Source organism: Sinocyclocheilus anshuiensis, unplaced genomic scaffold (genome assembly GCF_001515605.1).
Source record: "Sinocyclocheilus anshuiensis isolate Anshui unplaced genomic scaffold, SAMN03320099.WGS_v1.1 scaffold2630, whole genome shotgun sequence".
Classification (NCBI taxonomy): Eukaryota; Metazoa; Chordata; class Actinopteri; order Cypriniformes; family Cyprinidae; genus Sinocyclocheilus; species Sinocyclocheilus anshuiensis.
In genome coordinates, this window is record NW_015537938.1 from 405,106 (window position 1) to 425,528 (window position 20,423).

Genomic DNA, 20,423 nt, shown 5'->3' on the forward strand with positions numbered 1-20,423 from the left:
CCCACTTATTAGCGCTGTTATTTAGTTGAGCTTTTCCGTAAATTCCATACATTACATTTGAGATTGAAGCTTAAAGTCTGAATTTGGTTTACCAATCTAATGCATTTATTCTATATTTGACATTTGAATGATATGTGCACGTATCTATCAGGTGATCGCTGCCCAGTATGTCTACATTCACCTCCACTCTTCACTTCGTTCTGGAGTAATCTGGAAATGTTCGTGCAAAGAACAATATTCTATAAGTAAAAATGTCAGCAATTCTGAGAGAGAGGGGCTCAAAAAATGAAAAACTTCAAATACAAACAACAGAAAAAAAACATAAGTTAGTAAACTCCCCTATCAGGTTACTAAAGCTGATGATGCAGTGGAGGTAACTTCAATCAACTGTTGTTGGAACAGCAAGTGAACCGGGCACATGGAAAAAAACAGCGTCATCATCTACACAAATTTTAAGTTAGTTTGATTATTAACTGGATGTATATTGTTTTTGTGTTTGAACAAACTCTGTCTCTATATATTCATTTAAGGATTGGGAGATAATCCGGTAGAAATGTATTAATCGTTTTGCTCGTCAAGATGTAGGCTAAGCTTATCATTTAAACGTGTTTTAAGCAGGTTTTAAAACAAATGTTTTAAACTGTTAATTAACATTAAGCAGTGGGGCAGAATTCATTCTGCTAAATGCGTGCATTAAGACGGTTTCAGCCTGATTCGCGCGGCGCGCACCTGCTCGTATTGCGACTGACTAAACTTTTCGCTCCTTGTGCTTAAACGTTCAAATACACAGTTATGTGTCAACAATTCTCGTCTTTGCGAGTATCCTCGTAAACAGTTATTTGTGTCTTAAATTAGCGTTTATAGTTAAAGATAAAGCATGTGTAGTGTTAGGCTATATGAGATCCTGGATTAGCTTACACGCAGCACACACACATTATTCTCATTTTTGAGTCATTAACTAAAAAACAATAACAAAAGGCAAACTTACCCGCAGCTATGGAAACTAGAAGTAAAACTGGCACCCATACATCTAGCAAATTCAGTCCCATTTCAATAGATCCAAACTACTGCAGGCCTCCTGCCTTAGCAGCTCTGTTTTCAGTCTGATTATCTGATGTACAAACTGGGAGTGGAAACTGCCATTCCGAGACATGTTAGGACAGATGACCTAATGTGTTTTAGCATTTCACAAGCGCAATCTGTTTCGTCAAGACGCAAGGAAATGTGTAACCACAGGCAAGTTAAGACTCAACAAATGAACAGCTTGGGGCTTCTACATTTTATGTGCACATGCAGATAAAGGCGCAGTATGGTATTCAATAAGTTATTTTATTCAACGGCTTCCACTGTTTTCACACAAGTCACTGCCTTACAGAGAATCATCAGAACAAATCATCATTTTTAGCAAAACAGCCTATTAAATGTTGGGCATTTACTATTATTTAGGCCATATAGTTTATTTTCCCCCATGTATTACATTTGTTTGTTTTATTTATTCAACCCTTTATTAAGCGTATATTATATTATTATATTAAAGCTGAACCAGGTGTTTGGTACCATCTAGTGGTCATATTAATGTTGTAGAAAAGCATTTCAAACATTCAACCTGCAATTTTTTGCATTTTACTCCTGCATGAGATGAAGATTTTACTGAAAATCAAGTCCTTGCATAATTTTAGCTTATAACTTGTCCAATAAAGCAGTAAATGGAGACATTTAAAAAAAAAATAATAAAAAAAAAATATATATATATATATATATTTATAGTAAAAGAGCTGTATACTGTGTTTAAAAATGAAGCCGCAATGCAAAATGACAAAAATATACGTAAGAGAGTAAATAGTCAAAAAATAAAGAAAGAATGATACAGATGTTTTCAATTTGTGCACTAATTCATGTGTGCATCCTCCTGAATTTTTTATTTGGCCAATTATTTTATAGAAGCATCCAGCGCTGACACTGCAAAGCTGATTCACTGCTTGTACAATTTATTATTTTATGAAACAGGTTAGCTCTGTGAATCTCCGTCTTTTCATCTCTCTCTTTCCATCTCTCTACTTATCTCCATTTTTACAGCCCATTAAAAGAAGTGTAAACGGAGGAAAGGATAAGAGGGCAGTAAAAATCACATCTCAGAGCTGAACATCACAGAAATCTGAGACCATACTCAGACCTCCTCTACAGAAATATAATGCTATATGCCTTTCTCACATTTCCCCTTCCTGTTTTCCATCCTTCACCTTTCCTTGTTAAACAGTTGTACACTGTAAAAAAAATTCCGTCAAATTTACGGTAATAAACCGGCAGCAGTGGTTGCCGGAATTTTACCGTAAAAAATACGGTAGCAACATTTTAGGTTTTAACTTAAATTTACAGTTAAATACCATAATTTCATTAACTGATATAATGTTAATATACCAACCTATTGAAGTACTGAAATCTGTTTTGTACCTTTGTAATACACTGATAACCACCAAATGCAGGTGGTGATGAGAAAGTCACATGATGAACCAAAGCCCATCACAAGCAGCTTTTAAATAATAACATATATAGAAGGTGCACATTTTTACAGTCTTTTACTGTTAAATTCACTGTCATTTTTTTGTAGATATTGCTTTGTGTAATGTTGTGTATCAGTCGTTATGTGGCCCTCATGATACCTGTATCTGTGTGTGTATATTAAGCCAAATGAATCAGAGAACAATTAAGACTAATCTTTAAAATGCAAATGTGTAAAATGATCACTACACTAAAATTTGATTTTATTTATATAGTGGCTTTAGTTTGACTTGCTTACATCTCTTGTGAAAGGCATTAAGGAACTGCAAATCTGGCTTAGATGAGATGCTGTTGCATGCAGCATAATTATTATTATTTTAAATAAGTTATGATCAAAGAATATTTTTTCTCATCAAAGCCGAGTGAGTAAGCCTTATTATTTGCTTTAGAGAGAGTCAAAAGGAAAAATTAGGCACCACATAATTATTACTTTTTACTCTGTCTAAACATAGCCCTTCTCTGAACGTTGAAGTTGCATCCTCCACAACTCACTCAAGTGAAGGTCTTTTGTTGTAATTTAATGTATAAAATACCTACATTTTGTATGTATTTTGTAATGCAAACAGATTCATCAGTTACATAGCCTATATGCTATGCTTCTTTCCTGAAAAAGCACATTTTATGAAATTCTAAAAATATTCATTTTTTTCTGACTTCTTAAATTTAAACTTATTTTTCATGCTACATTTTTTAAATCATAGTTTTCGTAATGCCCATGTGTTCATAATTAAAAATGAAGAGCAAAAAAGATTCCCACAGATAACAGTGCATCATTGAAAAACAAAACTTACTGAAGATGATGCATGTAGATGCAAATATCCAGGATATGCATTTAACCATAGTATATCATACCATAATATAGCCTATTATAGAGGCCTATGTATGCAGCCTTTTTATGGATTGTTTTAAAATTTGCGAGAATTGGCCAACTATTTCTGTTCTGAACGTCTGACCATTAAAGATAAATAAACAAATGCAATGCAATGTTTTAACAACTTTATTCAAAGCATGCTGCAGAATTTCAAGTTTTCAAGTCAATACAGTTTACAGAATACTCCATGCAGCATTGAGGTCTTTACGTAGAAAGTGCCTGACACACCGAGCACCGCGCATGCAGAGGGAGAGACGTCAGCCGGTGTGATCGGGGAAGGAGTCATTGAAAACGTGCAAGTGACCCACCAGATGAACATCTCCCCCCTCACGTGCTCTCGGCCACAAGTTAAACTTGAAGAAAAATACATTTTGACATCTTCAAATTCAAAACACCTGCTATTCAAGGTGCAAAAGTCACAGTTCACAAAACAACATGCTTTTACAAGTGATTGTCTAGTACAAACCAGGATGGTGGGTTTGAGGAAACCAGTAAACAAAAGACTGGTAGGGTCTTAGTAAATCTAAAAAAAAAATTCATGCAAGCATATATAGGTTTCAACGGGGTTTTCAGTAATAATAAAAGTTAGAACGTTTATTTTAACGTCGCTACATTTCGCTTGCAAAAGGAAGTCACCATGACAACACGTTGCCCACGCGCTTTCCATACGACCAATTTTGTGCGGGTCAGTCGAAAAAGCGTGTTATCTTTTTTATCACTTTGTTATTAAATTTTTTTTAATGTATTTTAGATAACCAACTTTTAGAATAGTTGCACCAAAGTAGGCTACAATTTGCGTTTCGCAACCCCTCCCCCTTATCCCATACGAAAATTAACCATGGTTTTACTACAAATAAAACCAAAAAAACATGGTTACTATAGTTAAACCATGCGTAAGCACAAAATGAACCATGGTTTTGCTACACTAACCATAGTTTTACCATGGTATTTGTAGTAAACCTGTGGTTATATAAATGGTAATCAATACGCCAAAAAAACATGGTTACTACACTTTACTACAATAAAACCATGGTCGTATACATAATTTTAACAAACATAATGCAATAAATAGATACTTTGATTTTTTTCTGAGGTAAAAACGTGTAAACACTTCACTGTAAAAAATCACAAGCAAAAATGACCTCAAATACAAAAAGCTACGTAAACATGAATAAATACGTTCTCATTTCGTAAACGTGCAGCTGTATAGGCCTATCTGTCATCTTTGCTTCAGTCCATCCACACCGCCGTTTCTTTTCAGAACAGGAAGGGAGTGAAAATGTAAGTTGCATATCTCCGTGGCTCCCAGTCTGAGGACAACTGTGTGTCACTCGGTCCCGCAGTCCGGTGACACCCGCGGCTAACTCAGTCCGATCATCACCGCCTCCACGTCTTTGGATGGTCTCCGGTCCTTGACCAGGAAGTTGATCATACTTTCGGACTTGATCATGAGGTTGCAACCGAGAAAGAAGATCCCGAACATCACCGTGAGCGAAAGAACGCACAGCACCGCGATCTGCACCACGCGCGTAACGAACAGCTTGCGCTCGTCCTGAGCGAGAACTAAAGACCCGCCGCCGTCGTTTGCGGTCACCTCGCTCCCGTTCCCCGTGCAGCAATCAACTAGTGTCCCCACCAGTTCTTGACTGCGGTTGAGCAGAACGCCGTGCGTAAACACCGTGTGGTTAAAAAACATTCCGTTCATCCTGAGCGGAGACGCAGAGCACTGGAGCTGACGACAGTCGAGCCTCTTGTGGCATCAACTCACTTTCTGCAACTGCCTGTTGAGTCAAGTTTCATGAGGAGCGAAACTAATAAAAGTATCTCCTAAAATAAGTTGTGATGGTTCATACTATCAGTCTACACCGCTACCTGGATAAAAAAAAGTGCTTGATTCTGTTGCGCTCTCAGTCAATAAGAAGTGTTTACAAGCACGATCAGCGCTCAAGACACTTGCAAAGCAAATGCAGCTCAGCGGAGACCTGCGCGCAGGTTTCGTTTACGCGCCTGGTCCATGTGAAGGAGGTGGGGGCCGGGAGAGAGAGAGCGCGCCATCAGCCTGCATGTCGCCAGGGAGACCGTTCTCTGTCAGCAGAGCTCGAGAGGATGTTCTCATCAGTGGGATTTGATCCAGTGGTCAAAAATGTCAACCCAAATCACCAGAAGCCCACGCCTTGAGCTGGACGCGACTCTGTGATTTTTAGAGTGAAGTGATTTTGGAAGACTTTCAAACTCATCTTGACCTATTCAGATCCAGCTTTTTTTCCAATGGACATCGCCTTTTGCAGCATTTCTGGAGTGAAAAAGTGCAAGTGCCAAAATCTTTGGAACTGAAGCATGGCATACATTTGAAATAATAGTAAGATTTTTGTAAATGAACAGTTTATTAAACCTTTAGACAAGACATTTTAAAGTCTGTTAAAAAAAAAACTTTGCATAGTTGTTTTGGTGAGTATATACATCCAGCCTTTATAGCTCATATAGCATGAGTTTATCATACTTCAGAAGGAATAAAAACTTTATTCAGAGGCCCAGACTAAGCAAACTTATGCAATTTGATGATATTTTTATAGATAAAATTCTGATACTTATAACAGTATAGCAGACTACTTACATAAAATGTATGAAAATATCAGATTTCACTCTATATCTCCCAATAATGTCTTAAGATTATATTTAAATGCTTACTTTTATTAATAAAGCTCTGTAGTTTTTATTGAGTGTGTTGGGGGGGGGTTGGCAATGCAATGCAACACAATGATAATTGAGAGATTTTGATACTCATATTTTAACATTATTTTAAAATCAGTAAAAAATTTCACAGCAAAAACACACGTGTACCACAACAAGGCCTTTTACTTGATAAAAAAAACTCGATCAGATGACAGAAGGCATAGGAGATTGTATACAACAGATTTTTCGGCAGTTTTGTTTGTGTTGATAATTTGGATGCCTTAGAAATTCATGTAGTAAATGTGATACAGTATGGTTAAAGTAATCATAAAGCTACCAAAATAATGTTAATAATATAGCAGTAACAATAGCATGAGTCAATATCATACTATTGGATGCTGCACACTGGTGGTGGATGAGGAGATACCCCCTGACAATGTAAAGCACTTTGAGTGCCTAGAAAAGCGCTATATAAATGTAATGAATTATTATTATTATTATTATTGAGTTAAATGTCTTATACAAGACATACACTTATTTTAAAATTATTTTCATTGTGATAGATGGTAGGTCTCAATTTATGCAAAAGAGGTATGCTGTCACTGCAAAATATTTTGCTGTCACCTAAAAATAGCTTCACATCACATCTATATTAACTGGTTTAATCAAAATATAATGAAATATTGCAGAATATATTTACTTAATATTTAATATTTATTTCATATTAACTTTAAACCATCAAAAGCTATTTTCAACTGTCAAATCAAACCAGAAATGTATCAGCTTTGCAGTGTACATCTTAAAGGGATATTTCACCCAAAACTAAATTATTTACTCACCCTTATGTCATTCAAAATCTGTATGACTTTCATTTTCTGCAGAAAAAAAAGTATTGCTTTTTATTTCTCCTCTTTCCTATTACTTGTTTCGCTTCTGTTTCAGTTTTTATAACCATTTCTTACTATGTGTAAGTAAGTTGTTGTTTTTTAGCATGTAAGTTTGGCAGTGTTATTTTGTAGGATTACTGATAAACTACTGTCATTTGATTTGTATTATTTGTATTTGTTATTTATTTAAATTTTAGTTAAGTTATGTCTGTATAGGTCTTTTATTAAGTTTTTAGTTTTATTTAATTTTAGTTATTTTAATACTTCAACAAACTAAATGGAAATGAAATAATATATATATTGAATTTATAAATGTGTATGTACATATACAGTATATATGTATGTGTGTGTGGTTGTACATACACATATGTAGTTTGGCTTAGTGTTATGTTAGAATCATTATTATACTCTTATACCTTTTGTTCTTTAATATTTTGAATTGTTTTTAGCTTTATTTTTTGTTTTTCATTTAAATGTTAAGTTTTGAAATTTTGTTGTATGCATTTGTCATTTTTATTTAATCTCTTTATTTTTCAAATGTGTATAAGTAGTATTTATAAAGTTTTAGCTTTTAGTTTTGGATCTGTTTTTAGTTGTTTTAATACTACAATTGATTGCTTCTGTTGTCCTCATTTGTAAGTCGCTTTGGATAAAAGCGTCTAATAAATGACTAAATAAATAAAATAAAACAAAAATAAGATATTTTGAAGAAATGCTGTATTATTTTGACCATACAGTGAATAAAAGTGAGGTCCAACACAACATTGGACAACACTGATTGATTTTTACTGTATAGACAAGCAATTTTTGTGGTTGCATTTAGAGTAGAAATAAAGGATGGTATAGGATAAAATATAAAAAATAGATATGTGGCTACTTGAACATAATTAGGGTCTGAGAAGATTAAACTGACATCTGGTTTCCTAAGAGACAAGGCCAGTGCAGCTCCAAATATCACAAAAATTATTAAACAAACATTGATTTACACAGAGTACAGTATTCTCCAGTGAAACTGTGACAATAATTTGAAAAAGTGAGGACAGCGCATGAGATGCTGCCAGGCGAGTTTGTTGAGAGCACACGGGCGTGTGTGTGTGTGTGTGTGTGTGTGTGCGGTGGCTGGCAAATGTCACACTGACAGAGAAAACCGTGGGAGAGAAGAGACGGGGATAAATTAAGAGACAAAGAAAGTGTCAATAAAACCAGAGCAAACTTTTCTGTGAAAGTCGAACCGTTCCGCACACACTATTGATTCTTCACTTTCTTTGCCAAAAAGAGAGAAAAAGCCCATTTTAATTAATTGAGGCACTGAAATATAATAACAGGATTATAGGATTATTCTTCTTTCAAGCAAATGTCTGTTTTCTACCTGTCAGGCAGCCTGCTGTAAAAAATAATGATTTGCTGGTTTGACAAAAGTGTTTAATTCATTTGCGCAAAGGTCAAGACTTTAATCCCCAAACCCTTCAGCATTATGATGTGGTCAAATTTGATTATTGTTTAGAATGCAATTAGTCCAGTTGTGGCTATGTATAAGACTGCAGTGCCATGTTTTTTGTGTGCTCGTCTTGTGCTTTTCACCATTTATTGCATGGATTAATATGAAAGAAGCTTAAGAGCGCAAATCTACATGCTGCATATCTCCCACACGGTTTCACTGGACTTCACACATTACTAACGTCTTTTGTGCTTTCTCTTGCAGTCCACAAGGCACAATTATTCATCATCCCGAGACACACAGACTAATGTAACACTGCTATGAGCCCAGCATATCACTGAAATACTGGATTTCACATATTTAGATAGTGATGGATCTTCACACTCCTTAGCAACAGGCAACCTTTATGCATAGTGACAGACGGTTGGTTATTTTGGATGGAAAAACAGACAGGAAAGGAATGAGACGCATGGATAGAGACAGAGAGGGTTGCAGGGTGAACGGTCAGAAAAATGAGATGTTTCCACTTAACTGAGGGAATTGGCTGCCTAGCAACAAAATTTAAGCAAAGATGTCCCCTAGCAACCAAATAGGCTTCACTCCCGTTTCTACTTCTCATCAGTTGCACACAGAAAGCGATGAAGTTTAGCAATGCAACAAGACACAAAGAATCGCACATGCACAAACATGCTCACAAATATGTGCAGTTAAACAGGATGCACTGTTCTCGATTGGTTTTTTAGTATAATTATTGCAGTTGATTCTGAAGAAAACAAAGGTTTAACCTTCCTTTGCTGCATCGTTACAACTGTTTGTTGTCTGCGGGGGGTCCAAACTTCCTCTCTATCTAAATGGCACTTTGCTGAGCTCACCCAGCGAGTACATTAGCAGTCTAGCACTAACCAGAGGACCAAGAGAGGTCTCGCAGCATGGTGCTGTGCGCGTTCACATCGGTTTCTGACTTTGAGTTTCTGTGGCATCGCTGGCTTCATTTAAAATAATAAAACACACTCTCAGAGCAAGTACAATTAGATTCTCCATCCATTATCAGCTGTCTTAGCAAAAATATTTTAGAGACATCTATTAAACATGTTGTATATTTAAATTTGTCAAATATATTTCATTTAAAATTTCAAATGCTCATATATGGACTACTATATATACTTAATATATTTATTATTTTTATATTAATAAAATATACTACAAGAATCTTAAAATGTCTTTTGGGTAAATGCTTTATATACATATTATTATATTATTTTATTGTCACGGTACGTGGTTGTAGAAAGGACAGGAGAATAACCTGGGGAACTAAACCACATCAACTCACATCTTCCATTTCAAAACATTAATCCAGGACAAAGAACAGATGGAAACTGAAGGCTTATAAAGACAGGGAAACAAAGGAGCAAACGAGATGATTAATCAACACAGGTGAACAGAATGAACTAATCAGGGGACCTAAGGGAAACTAGTGTGTGTGTGGTAACCCTAACCTGAGATTGCAGGCTTTATGTCAGGGGTCACCAAACTCGGTCCTGGAGGGCCGGTGTCCTGCAGAGTTTAGCTCCAACTTGCCTCAACACACCTGCCTGGAAGTTTCTAGTATGCCTAGTAAGACCTTAATTAGCTTGTTCAGGTGTGTTTAATTGGGGTTGGAACTAAACTCTACAGGACACCGGCCCTCCAGGACCAAGTTTGGAGACCCCTGCTTTAGGTGGTGATGACACTGTGTGTGTGTGCTGTAAGAAAAATTAAAAATATATTTTTTTATAAATTATTATATTATTAAGATCACGATTAATCTTTTGACAGCACTAATACTGTCAGACTCTGTTCCATGTTTTGTGTGTGTCCTGCTCCCCATGTGCCTTCCCATGCCCTTATTTGGTTAGTTTCCTGTTCCTCCCCTGATTAGTGTTTCATTGCTCCCCGAGGATGATACTGAATTTCACATTTTCATCTGAATAAAAAAAATGATTGTGCACTTATACTTAAGTACTCATATCTTCATTTGTTAAAGGCCTTTTTTAGTTACAGTGATTAGAAAATAACTGTTTTCCATTTTGTTTGATTCTGAGCAGAATTTCGGTTCTGGTTTACCAAGGCCTCCTTTCCAAATAGTAACCAATTAGATTGAAATACTAGAACGGTTAATAGCGTTCTTTTCAAATTGAGTTTGCTAATAAATTCTGAATCACTATCACTTTATTTAGAAAAAGGTGCAACTGTAACCTAAACACTGTCGTTATATACTTTTGACACAAGGATAAAGATGACTACTGTTGGATAGCTAACGCTTGGAGTGATAACTAGATCTCTGGACTCTATTGAAGACTCAAATCTTTGATGTTTCCTACTGATATTATAACAAGATGTTGAAAATTTGCTAAGCGACTGATTAGAAAAGTGCCGGTTGGAGCAAGAATACAACAGCTGAAATAATAAAATCCGAACCTGCTACTACACCATACAACCCACATCTGTGATATCCTGCTCTGCACCCCTTACAGAGTCCACCAGTGAGTCGCTGTTTCCAGAGTTCTGGAGGATAAGCTGCAATCTCGTCCAGACTTTGGGATCTCCACTACATATGGCCTCCAAGAAGAGGTCAGTCTGAGCCTGCAGACTCTGAAGCTGGGCCTGGGAACGTTCATTTTGTCGAATAAGTTCCTTTGTGCGCAGTGTGATACCCAGCAGGCCTGACCGATTCAAAATGTTATAGGTGTTGCAGAAGCGTTTGCGTTTGCTGGAGCTTGGAGAGAGGGCCTCTGGGATATTCTCCACATCACTGCTCTGGGTGACTGAAGCTTCGGGACTCTTTTGAGGGAATGAAGCGAGGAAGGAGTCAGTGCACAGTGAGAATGGTGAAGTGGTGTGGGGCTCCTGAAGGTCAGAAAGCCTGGATGAGGAGTCTTCCACAGCTACGTCTTCAACAGCGTGACCGATTTCTCCCAAAGAAGCAATGTTGGGGTCTACATCGTAATCTTTAAATGTCTCGGACACATCCTGTTTCAAAGAGGAAGTGTGGAAAGGTTTTTCATCATAACGGCGTCGTTGATGTCTTCCAGCATGACTGTGGTTTGACCTCTTATTGATAGCACTGGGACCCTCGTCGACTATAGACCCTTGTGCAATTTTTGGAAAGGTGTTTTGCATGGGAACATGCTTTCTGGAATGTTTCTGCTTGTCAGAGCTTTGGCCGGTACAGTCACCAGCTGGCATGACTGGCTGTAGGAAAAGCAGCTGGGACTGAGGAACCACATCTAGTGAAGTGTTTAAGCCCCAAGGTTTTAATGCAGGGGCCACGGAGTTACGCTGAAACAAGAATTATCAATGAACATTTTTGTAAAACAGACACATACTCTTTAGTTCTCATTCACAATAACAGGAGGAGTCAACAACGAGTCAAATGTTTTTCAGTCTTATTCAATAATAGATTCAATTAATAGTTTGTCATTTCTGAATTAAAATGTATTTATTCAAATGGATTATTTTAGGGGGACACGCAAGTAAAAAATGTCAAGGTGATGCAACTGTCTTGGTATCAAAATCAGATCCTCATGTTTGTGTGTCAAAATTTTTTTTTTAAACAACATATTATTTGACTTTTGCCAAAGTTAGTTCAGGTTGTAATATGTCATATGGTGACAATTATATTTATGAATTAATAAATCATAATATTTGCACAAAAAATTATATACACATATATATCCATTTATATATATCTATATATATATATATATTAGTGCTGTAAAACGATTAATCATGATTAATCGCATCCAAAATAAACGTTTTTGTTTGTTAATATGTGTGTATACTGTGTATATTTATTATGTATATATAAATACAAACACATACATGTATATATTTATGAAAAATATGTTATGTTTATATATGAAATATATTTATGAATAATATCAAATATAGGAATATAAATGTATATACATATAATATTTTCAAAATATTTACTGTATGTGTGTGTCTTTATACATAATAAATATACACAGTACACACATGTATATTATGTAAACAAAAACTTTTATTTTGGATGTGATTAATCGCGATTAATCGTTTGACAGCACTAATATATATATATTAGGGTGGCCCTTATTTTTGGACTTTTTAAATCTTCTGCTCTCACCCTCCCAGTCAACTAATGAGAAATGGAAACACACCAAATTTTGCTGAGATTGGACTACGTTTAGGGTGTGCTCAACAAAGTTGAAATTCTTCACATAGTCTTAATGACAATAACAGCACGTAATTAATAATTATACAAAACCATTTGTAAACTGTGAATTATGTTAAAAACGAGAACACAGAACAGTGTTGTTAGTCTTTAAATTATAAATTACACTGGTGCCAATAGCCTTGTGGAAAGTGTGCTGACATGTAGTGCTGTTGCGCTTCAAGTGTCCCGAGTTCGAGTCCCAGCTTGTGAACCTAGGTATGAACACCCGTAATGAAGAAGTTAAGGGTGTTCTGCCATTGTCATGACATGTTGCCAAGTATAGTAACCCATACTCAGAATTTGTGCTCTGCATTTAACCCATCCAAGTGCACACATACAGCAGTGAGTAGTAAACACAACTCACACACAAACGATGAACACACACCTGGAGCAGTGGGCAGCCATTTGCTTCAGTGCCAACTGGAGCAGATTGGGGTTTGGTGTCTTGCTCAAGGGCACCTCAGTGGTATTGAGGGTGGAAGAGAGCGCTGGTCACTTAGTCTAGTTTAAGAATGCACCGTGTATCAGTGAGATCAGCAGATAATGATGCTTTAATTAAGACAGACTCACTCTGTGAGGAGACCTCTTGTTGCAGAGTTCAGACTTGCTCCGCACAAGCTCACACACACACACACTAACACCAGTCCTCTATCTTCTGCATTAATTGTTCCTGCTTCTTTTTTGTCTCCTATCAGCCCTCTTCTGGGAGAACACATCGCACACACTCGCTTCATGTGGTCAAAGATCAGTTTCTCCAGCAGAGCTCAATTCAAACACGCATTATGTGTTATTAGCCCGTGCTGACCCCCGAATCGGGTCTGGAGCTCCGGCGATCTATTAGGCATTTCTTTCTAAACACAAAGTGCATGAATGAAAGTGGAGTCACAGGTGAGTAATGGAGATTATTGAGGAAGTATTGTCAGGAGAACAGAAACGCAAACACCTGTGCGCACACAATGGCGCAGATCAAGCCTGTGTACTATGGCTAACCCCTCTACCTCTCTCTCTCAAACACAATTCCACAATTCCAGCACACTAGGCAGTAACTAAGCAACAGGCCAGAGAGGGGGAGAGAAAAAATAGAGAGACAGAAGGGATGGGGTGACAGAATCACTGGGTCCAGTGGTATCTGCGGTTTCTTTAGCATTGATCTAATCAGGCCCCATCGGTCTAACTTTTTTTCTCTTATTATTTCTCCCAACCTTTATCCTTCATAAGGGAATTATTGAGATCTCATGATAGGGGCTGTTCTGTCTGATACAGGTATGTGTCTCAGCCAGATAAATGTTGAACGATTACTTTATAATACAGTATGAGAGACTGGTGTAGTTGTCACACTTTTTACACTAGTGAATACTGTTCAAAATTTGGGGTCGATAAGATAAGGTAAGATTATATGATGTTTTGAAAGAAGTCTCTTATGCTCACCAAGGCTGCATTTATCTGATCAAAAATACTGTAAAACACTAATATTGTAATATTGTGTTTTCTATTTTAATACTTTATATTCCTGTGATACAAAGCTGAATTTTTCAGCATCATCAGAATCAGAATCAGAATCAGAATGAGCTTTTTTGCCAGGTACAGTGGGTACGGAAAGTATTCAGACCCCCTTAAATTTTTCACTCTTTGTTATATTGCAGCCATTTGCTAAAATCATTTAAGTTAATTTTTTTTCCTCATTAATGTACACACAGCACCCCATATTGACAGAAAAACACAGAATCGTTGACATTTTTGCAGATTTATTAAAAAAGAAAAACTGAAATATCACATGGTACTAAGTATTCAGACCCTTTGCTCAGTATTTAGTAGAAGCACCCTTTTGATCTAATACAGCCATGAGTCTTTTTGGGAAAGATGCAACAAGTTTTTCACACCTGGATTTGGGGATCCTCTGCCATTCCTCCTTGCAGATCCTCTCCAGTTCTGTCAGGTTGGATGGTAAACGTTGGTGGACAGCCATTTTTAGGTCTCTCCAGAGATGCTCAATTGGGTTTAAGTCAGGGCTCTGGCTGGGCCATTCAAGAACAGGAGTTGTTATGAAGCCACTCCTTCGTTATTTTAGCTCTGTGCTTAGGGTCATTGTCCTGTTGGAAGGTGAACCTTCCACCCAGTCTGAGGTTCTGAATGCTCTAGACTGGGTTTTCATTAAGGCTATCTCTGTATTTTGCTGCACTGAGCGTTTCTTCTACTCTAACGAGTCCCTCAGTCCCTGCTGCTGAAAAATAGCCCCACAGCATGAGGCTGCTACCAGCACACTTTACTTTTGGGATGGTACTCTGCAGGTGATGAGCGGAGCTGGTTTCCTTCAAATATGAAGCTTGGAATTGAGGTTCATCGGACCAGAGAATCTTGTTTCTCAGAGTCTGAGGGTCCTTTAGGTGCTTTTTTGGAAATTCCAAGTGTGTTTTCATGCGTCTTAACTGAAGAGAGGATTGAGTCTGGCCACTCCGACATAAAGACTGGATTGGTGGAGTGTTGCAGCGATGTTTGTCCTTCTCTAGGTTTCTCCTATCTCCACATATAATCATGGAGATCAACTAGTGTGACCATCAGGTTCTTGGTCACCACTATAACCAAAGACCTTCTCCATCAATTGCTCAGTTTGGCCAGGAGGCCAGCTCTAGGAAGAGTCCTGGTCGTCCCAAACGTCTTCCATTTAAGGATTATGGAGGCCACTGTGCTCTTAGGAACCTTAAGGTCTTCATGTTTAGTTTGTTACAAGCCACTACACCACACACCACAGCTACGATCCTTAATGACAATGTGAAGTAGCTTGTTCAAATAAATTAAAACAGGGTCATGCACAGGAAGGCTGGCTTTCATTATGTCCTGACATCCTGGTCAATACAAAGTCATCCTCTATGATTAAAATTCATATGGTGAACGTAACAAAGCACAAGTGCTATTCATTTCAAATATGCATTAATCTTAGAATATTATGCACAAGTCCATGAAAATTTAGCATTCATTAATATGCAAATGTATGTATCACATGTGCTGTTTGTGGTGTATATGTATGTGCATATGTAATGACAGTGACTACCCTAAATACCAAACTACGGTTAAAACTCTATATCATTGTTTCAACATGCCTCAGTCAACATTTCTCTGTCAATAGAGTAATTGTTGGTACTTTGATGGCCTCAAGCATCATCAGAATCATAATGAGCTTTATTGCCAGGTATGTTTACACATACGAGGAATTTGTTTTCGTGACAGAAGCTTCCACAGTGTAACAGAATGACAGTGACAGAACAAAAAACACAGATAATAACAAATAACAATAAATAAAAAATAAAAAGTAAACAAGGAATAAAAATATACAAATCGACAATTATATGTAAAGGTATATAACAATAGACAGTTGTATGTACAGGTATATTATGTGCAAATTGAAATGTAGACTGAGTATGTGTGTTAGATAAATAAGTGTATGAGTGAATAAATAGTGTGTGTTCCACAGTTATTGTTAAGTGTTCATGAGATGGATTGCCTGAGGGAAGAAACTGTTCCTGTGTCTGGTCGTTCTGGTGCTCAGTGCTCTGTAGCGTCGACCAGATGGCAACAGTTCAAAGAGGGAGTGTGCTGGATGTGAGGTGTCCAGAGTGATTTTGCCAGCCCTTTTACTCACTCTGGATGAGTACAGTTCTTGGAGAGAAGGGAGGGTTGTACCAATGATTCGCTCAGCAGTCCGGACTACCCTCTGTAGTCTTCTGAGGTCAGATTTGGTAGCTGAGCTGAACCAGACAGTTATAGAAGTGCAGAGGACAGATTCAATGATGGCGGAGTAGAACTGTTTCTGAAAACCTTGTTTCTGAACTGAAAACCTCCATTAATGAAACCAAATTGGCGCTGTAAGATGTATAATTCAGTTCCAAGCACTGAGTCATTCTGTTTCTTCAGCATCAAAGCATCATTACTCCAGTCTTCAGTGTCACATGATCCTTCAGAAATCATTCTAATATGCTGATTTGCTGCTCAAGAAACATGTATTATTAATATACATTTTATATGTTGAAAAGTGTGGAAACCGTGTTACAGTTTTTTCAAGATTCTTTCATGAACTGAAAGTTCAAAAGAACAGCATTTATATGAAACAGATATCTTTTGTAAGGTTCTAAATATCTTCATGATCACATTTGATCAATTTAATGCATCCTTGCTAAACAAAAAAAGTATTAATTTCTTTTCAAACAAAAAATAAATACTGACCCTAACTTTTCAATAGTGGCACATTTCACTGGCATGTTCCTTAAGGTCTCTGCTACAAAAACGTAACATTTCTACTAAAATAAAAAGTAAATTTTTGTAATAATATATCTATCTAAAAGTAAAGTAAAATGTAAATATAAACACAACAGTTTATAAAACAGCAAAAAAAAAATGTACAGTTACAATTTACCTATTTTTTTCCTCTCTTTATTCATGCTGTTTCACAGCAATGCTGTATACTGTAATGTAAAAAGAGAGAAGAATTGAATCAGAATATATTAATTTGTATGATTTGAGAGGATGATTGGAGATGGCTTTGGTGTCTTGCCCTACAGACTCTCTGAAAACCCTCCCAACCTTCATTAACGAAACCAAACTGCCGCTATAAGACGTATAATTTTGTTGAAGTTTCTTCAGCATCAAAGCATTTGACCAGCAAGTGGCATTTGATATAAAAACCAAACTCTATTTTCTAGCTGAATATTTTTCATAGCATCAAGCCGTTATCCTCCTGCTACAACAATTTTATGTAAAAAGAACTACAATGATTTAAAAGTGATTTGTAAGACACTCATTCTCTTGTATGGATTGGAAAATTGAAATAGAATAAAAGAATAAAAAACATTAACAGATTATATGATGTGAATCAAGAGCTCTTCATGCTATTGAACAGCCAAAGACATTTAACATGGCTAACAAGCCAAATGCTCTTCATCGGTTCATCATTGCTGCTAAGTGGCCCTGGATATGCTTAACCTCAAGAATTCAAAGTATTTGAGCCATATTACGTACTTGATCCGCATTGTGTCAGTGATCCAGCAGAACAACATAACATATTAAAATAAGCTTCAAGCATGTGCTGTATGGGAACTGTAGGCATATCCGAGACCATAAAGGTCACTTTCAGTCCTTCCAAGACCGAACCTCTGAAAACCAGTCACAGACAGTGACTCCATCATTCAAGTACTCTGAATACTCTCTGTCAGGCACAGCAAAGTCTCTCTAAGCAGACAATGGAAGACAGTGAGCTTAAAAAAAATGAACTAATTCATAAGGAGTTCCAGTTCCTGGGGGCAATTTGAATTGGTTTTCTCCTTCACTGGGACCTGATGTCTTAGGAAGCAAAAGTGAAGAAGAAAATATGGAGGCCAACATCAGTTCAGCAGAACAAAATGTGAGACAATCAGCCAAAAAACATCAGCAGATTTACAGTAGCTTGCCAACTTGGAACACAAGGCTCAAAAAGGGAAAGGAGGTAAAATAGAGTCATGGATGAATTCAGTCCTTGTTATTCCTAATAAATCAATCAAGACTGACCATGTCTGCAAAAGAAAAAGCATGTTTTTTCAGTGCTGGACTTTACACAAAGAAGAGAAGAGAACATAGACATCAATGTCAGCCACAACTGGCTGCTTTAACAAGCGTGTGTTTGTGTGAAAACAGCACTAATGACAGTCTGTAGTGGACGAAACTGATATTATGATAGTGGATTATGTGTGTGTATTTTTTATGTTTATGCATGCAAAGTGTGTGGGTTGTCTCAGTTTGAAGGCACACGAGTGACATCATTACTTTTCAAAATAGTAACTGCAAATGAACTCAATATTCCAATGCCAACATATAAGCACACACACACACACACACACACACACACACACACACACACACACACAGTGTCATCACCACCTAAAGCCTGCAATCTCAGGTTAGGGTTACCATAGCAACCAAAAGAGATAATGGCCATATAGTTGGGCACATGCCGCAGGGTGTGTGCGTGTGTGTGTGTGTGTGTGTGTGTGTGTGTGTGTGTGTGTGTGTGTGTGTAAGAGAGAGATGTCTGTGTCAAAAAGTCACTGACACTAAGTGGATGATGACTAGTCATCTTCTATTATAATACATAAACCTGCTTAGACCTCAGCACTGATCTGAACAGCGAGTGAGTGAATAATGGGTTATTATGGTATTTATTTTACAGATACTGGTAAGGAAAGGAACGGTGACATCCATATAATAAGTTAATTTTGGGATGAATCTAAAGCTTTATAAACAAGACTGTAAATATCATTTAATATTCAATGTCACATAATTGACTGTTACTGACTTGCATTGATCTATCATAATACACGGTCAAACCGTCTAGTGTTGAGTTAAACAGACTGACACTAAATACTAACATAGTCTTATAGTGATTAAAGTCACCATCAGTCTCTAACACGAGATCCTGCTGGGACGCCTGGCACTTACTAAATGATGCATTACTTCTTAATGTCTTACTGTCAATAAATCATTGATACATTTGTGCAAGGAGGATGAGGTACCTTAAGGCAATAGATCTCAACTGGTGGGTCGTGATCTAAAAATGAGTCCGAGTCTGTTCTGACAGGGTCATAGTCAGCAGGGGGACAACCGACAAACTGCAAAAAAAGAAAATGCATGCATGAAAATCATTTATTACAAATAATTTTAGATTAGATGAAAAACTTAAACTTAAAAAACTTAGAAATGAAAATTAGAAATGTTGCCTTGGCAGCTACCTTAAATAAGTTAAAGTACTACATATTATTATTACTAAAACTCAAACTGAAATAAAAAAAAATTATTAAAACCTAAATTAAATTCATTTAAAAATAGTAAAAATGTCAAAAGCACATAAAAAATACTAAAATCTAAACTAAAAATAAAATTAAAAGTACAAATATGAAAGAAAAGCTCATTTAAAAAATACATAAATACCATAATCGTATATAAATAATACTAAAATAACATTGGTTTAATATGAATTTATAAAAGGGACCATAAAACACTGACCAGGTCTTTTGTTGTGGATGTCAAAAGTTGCATTTGCAACAGTATTTTTTTGGCAAAAATGTGTGCAGGGTGAAAGAAATTACACCCTAGATTACATTTAACAAAAATACAGGAAAACCCATAGTTTGTGCTGACCCGAATGTGTTTTGCATCATGAGTTAATGGCTGCTGAGAGCATGAAACAATTGAAACTCAACTGAAATCAAACACTCAAACTTTAAATACTGTAGATCTATTATTTTTGCATTTACAAAATGGTACAATAGGTTACAAAAGGGATCAGGGGATCATAGGATCAAAAATAGCTCTTTAAGGTAACAAACAATTGCAGGTTAAAAACTATACTGCAAAACCAGCTAAAAAAAACACTGCTTTAAAGTCTTGAGGCAATTGTGTTTGTGAAAAAGTGAAGATTGTCTCTATGGAGATATCATGAAATGAAATAAAGAGCAAAGAGAGAGAAAAGACTCTTTTAGAAGCTGAAGGCTCATGTATCTAAATTCCTCTTATCACCAACTTTCATTGATTTTTTTCTCATCCAAAATGGAACAGATTTAATAGAGTAAGTGCGAAGACATAAGCAGCTCAGATGGAAGACATTGAGCTAAATGTTTTAGTTGATATCTCAGAGCCAAATGCACTCATAATAAATGAATCTGTCTTGTTTTTCCTCCCTCTCTTTCTCTCATCTTGTTTCTCAATGCCCCCACAGTGACAGGGCTTTTAAAAATAGCC

At 36.6% G+C, this 20,423-nt stretch overlaps 3 protein-coding genes across 4 annotated transcripts in view; all 3 read right to left on the reverse strand.

The window, feature by feature from the left end:
- The window catches only part of LOC107660728 (integrin beta-3-like), a 9,828-nt gene extending 8,692 nt beyond the window's left edge, over window positions 1-1,136 (reverse strand). The window contains exon 1 of one of the 2 annotated variants that reach the window (XM_016450131.1): window positions 989-1,135. In XM_016450131.1, the coding sequence (XP_016305617.1) occupies window positions 989-1,049 (61 nt within the window). In that variant the 5' untranslated portion in view covers window positions 1,050-1,135. Of the gene's footprint in view, window positions 1-988 lie in introns of both variants that reach the window. The other variant, XM_016450136.1, reaches the window with a different exon arrangement.
- A 3,411-nt stretch (window positions 1,137-4,547) lies between these two features.
- Window positions 4,548-5,356, reverse strand: LOC107661216 (reprimo-like protein). Its single transcript, XM_016450715.1, has one exon. It carries the CDS (start codon window positions 5,133-5,135, stop codon window positions 4,791-4,793), a length of 345 nt encoding a protein of 114 aa, XP_016306201.1. The 5' UTR covers window positions 5,136-5,356; the 3' UTR covers window positions 4,548-4,790.
- Window positions 5,357-10,371: 5,015 nt separating this feature from the next.
- On the reverse strand, window positions 10,372-11,956 carry LOC107661224 (CLOCK-interacting pacemaker-like). Its single transcript, XM_016450726.1, has one exon. The coding sequence runs from the start codon at window positions 11,651-11,653 to the stop codon at window positions 10,892-10,894; it is 762 nt and encodes a 253-aa protein (XP_016306212.1). The 5' UTR covers window positions 11,654-11,956; the 3' UTR covers window positions 10,372-10,891.
- Window positions 11,957-20,423: the final 8,467 nt, after the last annotated feature.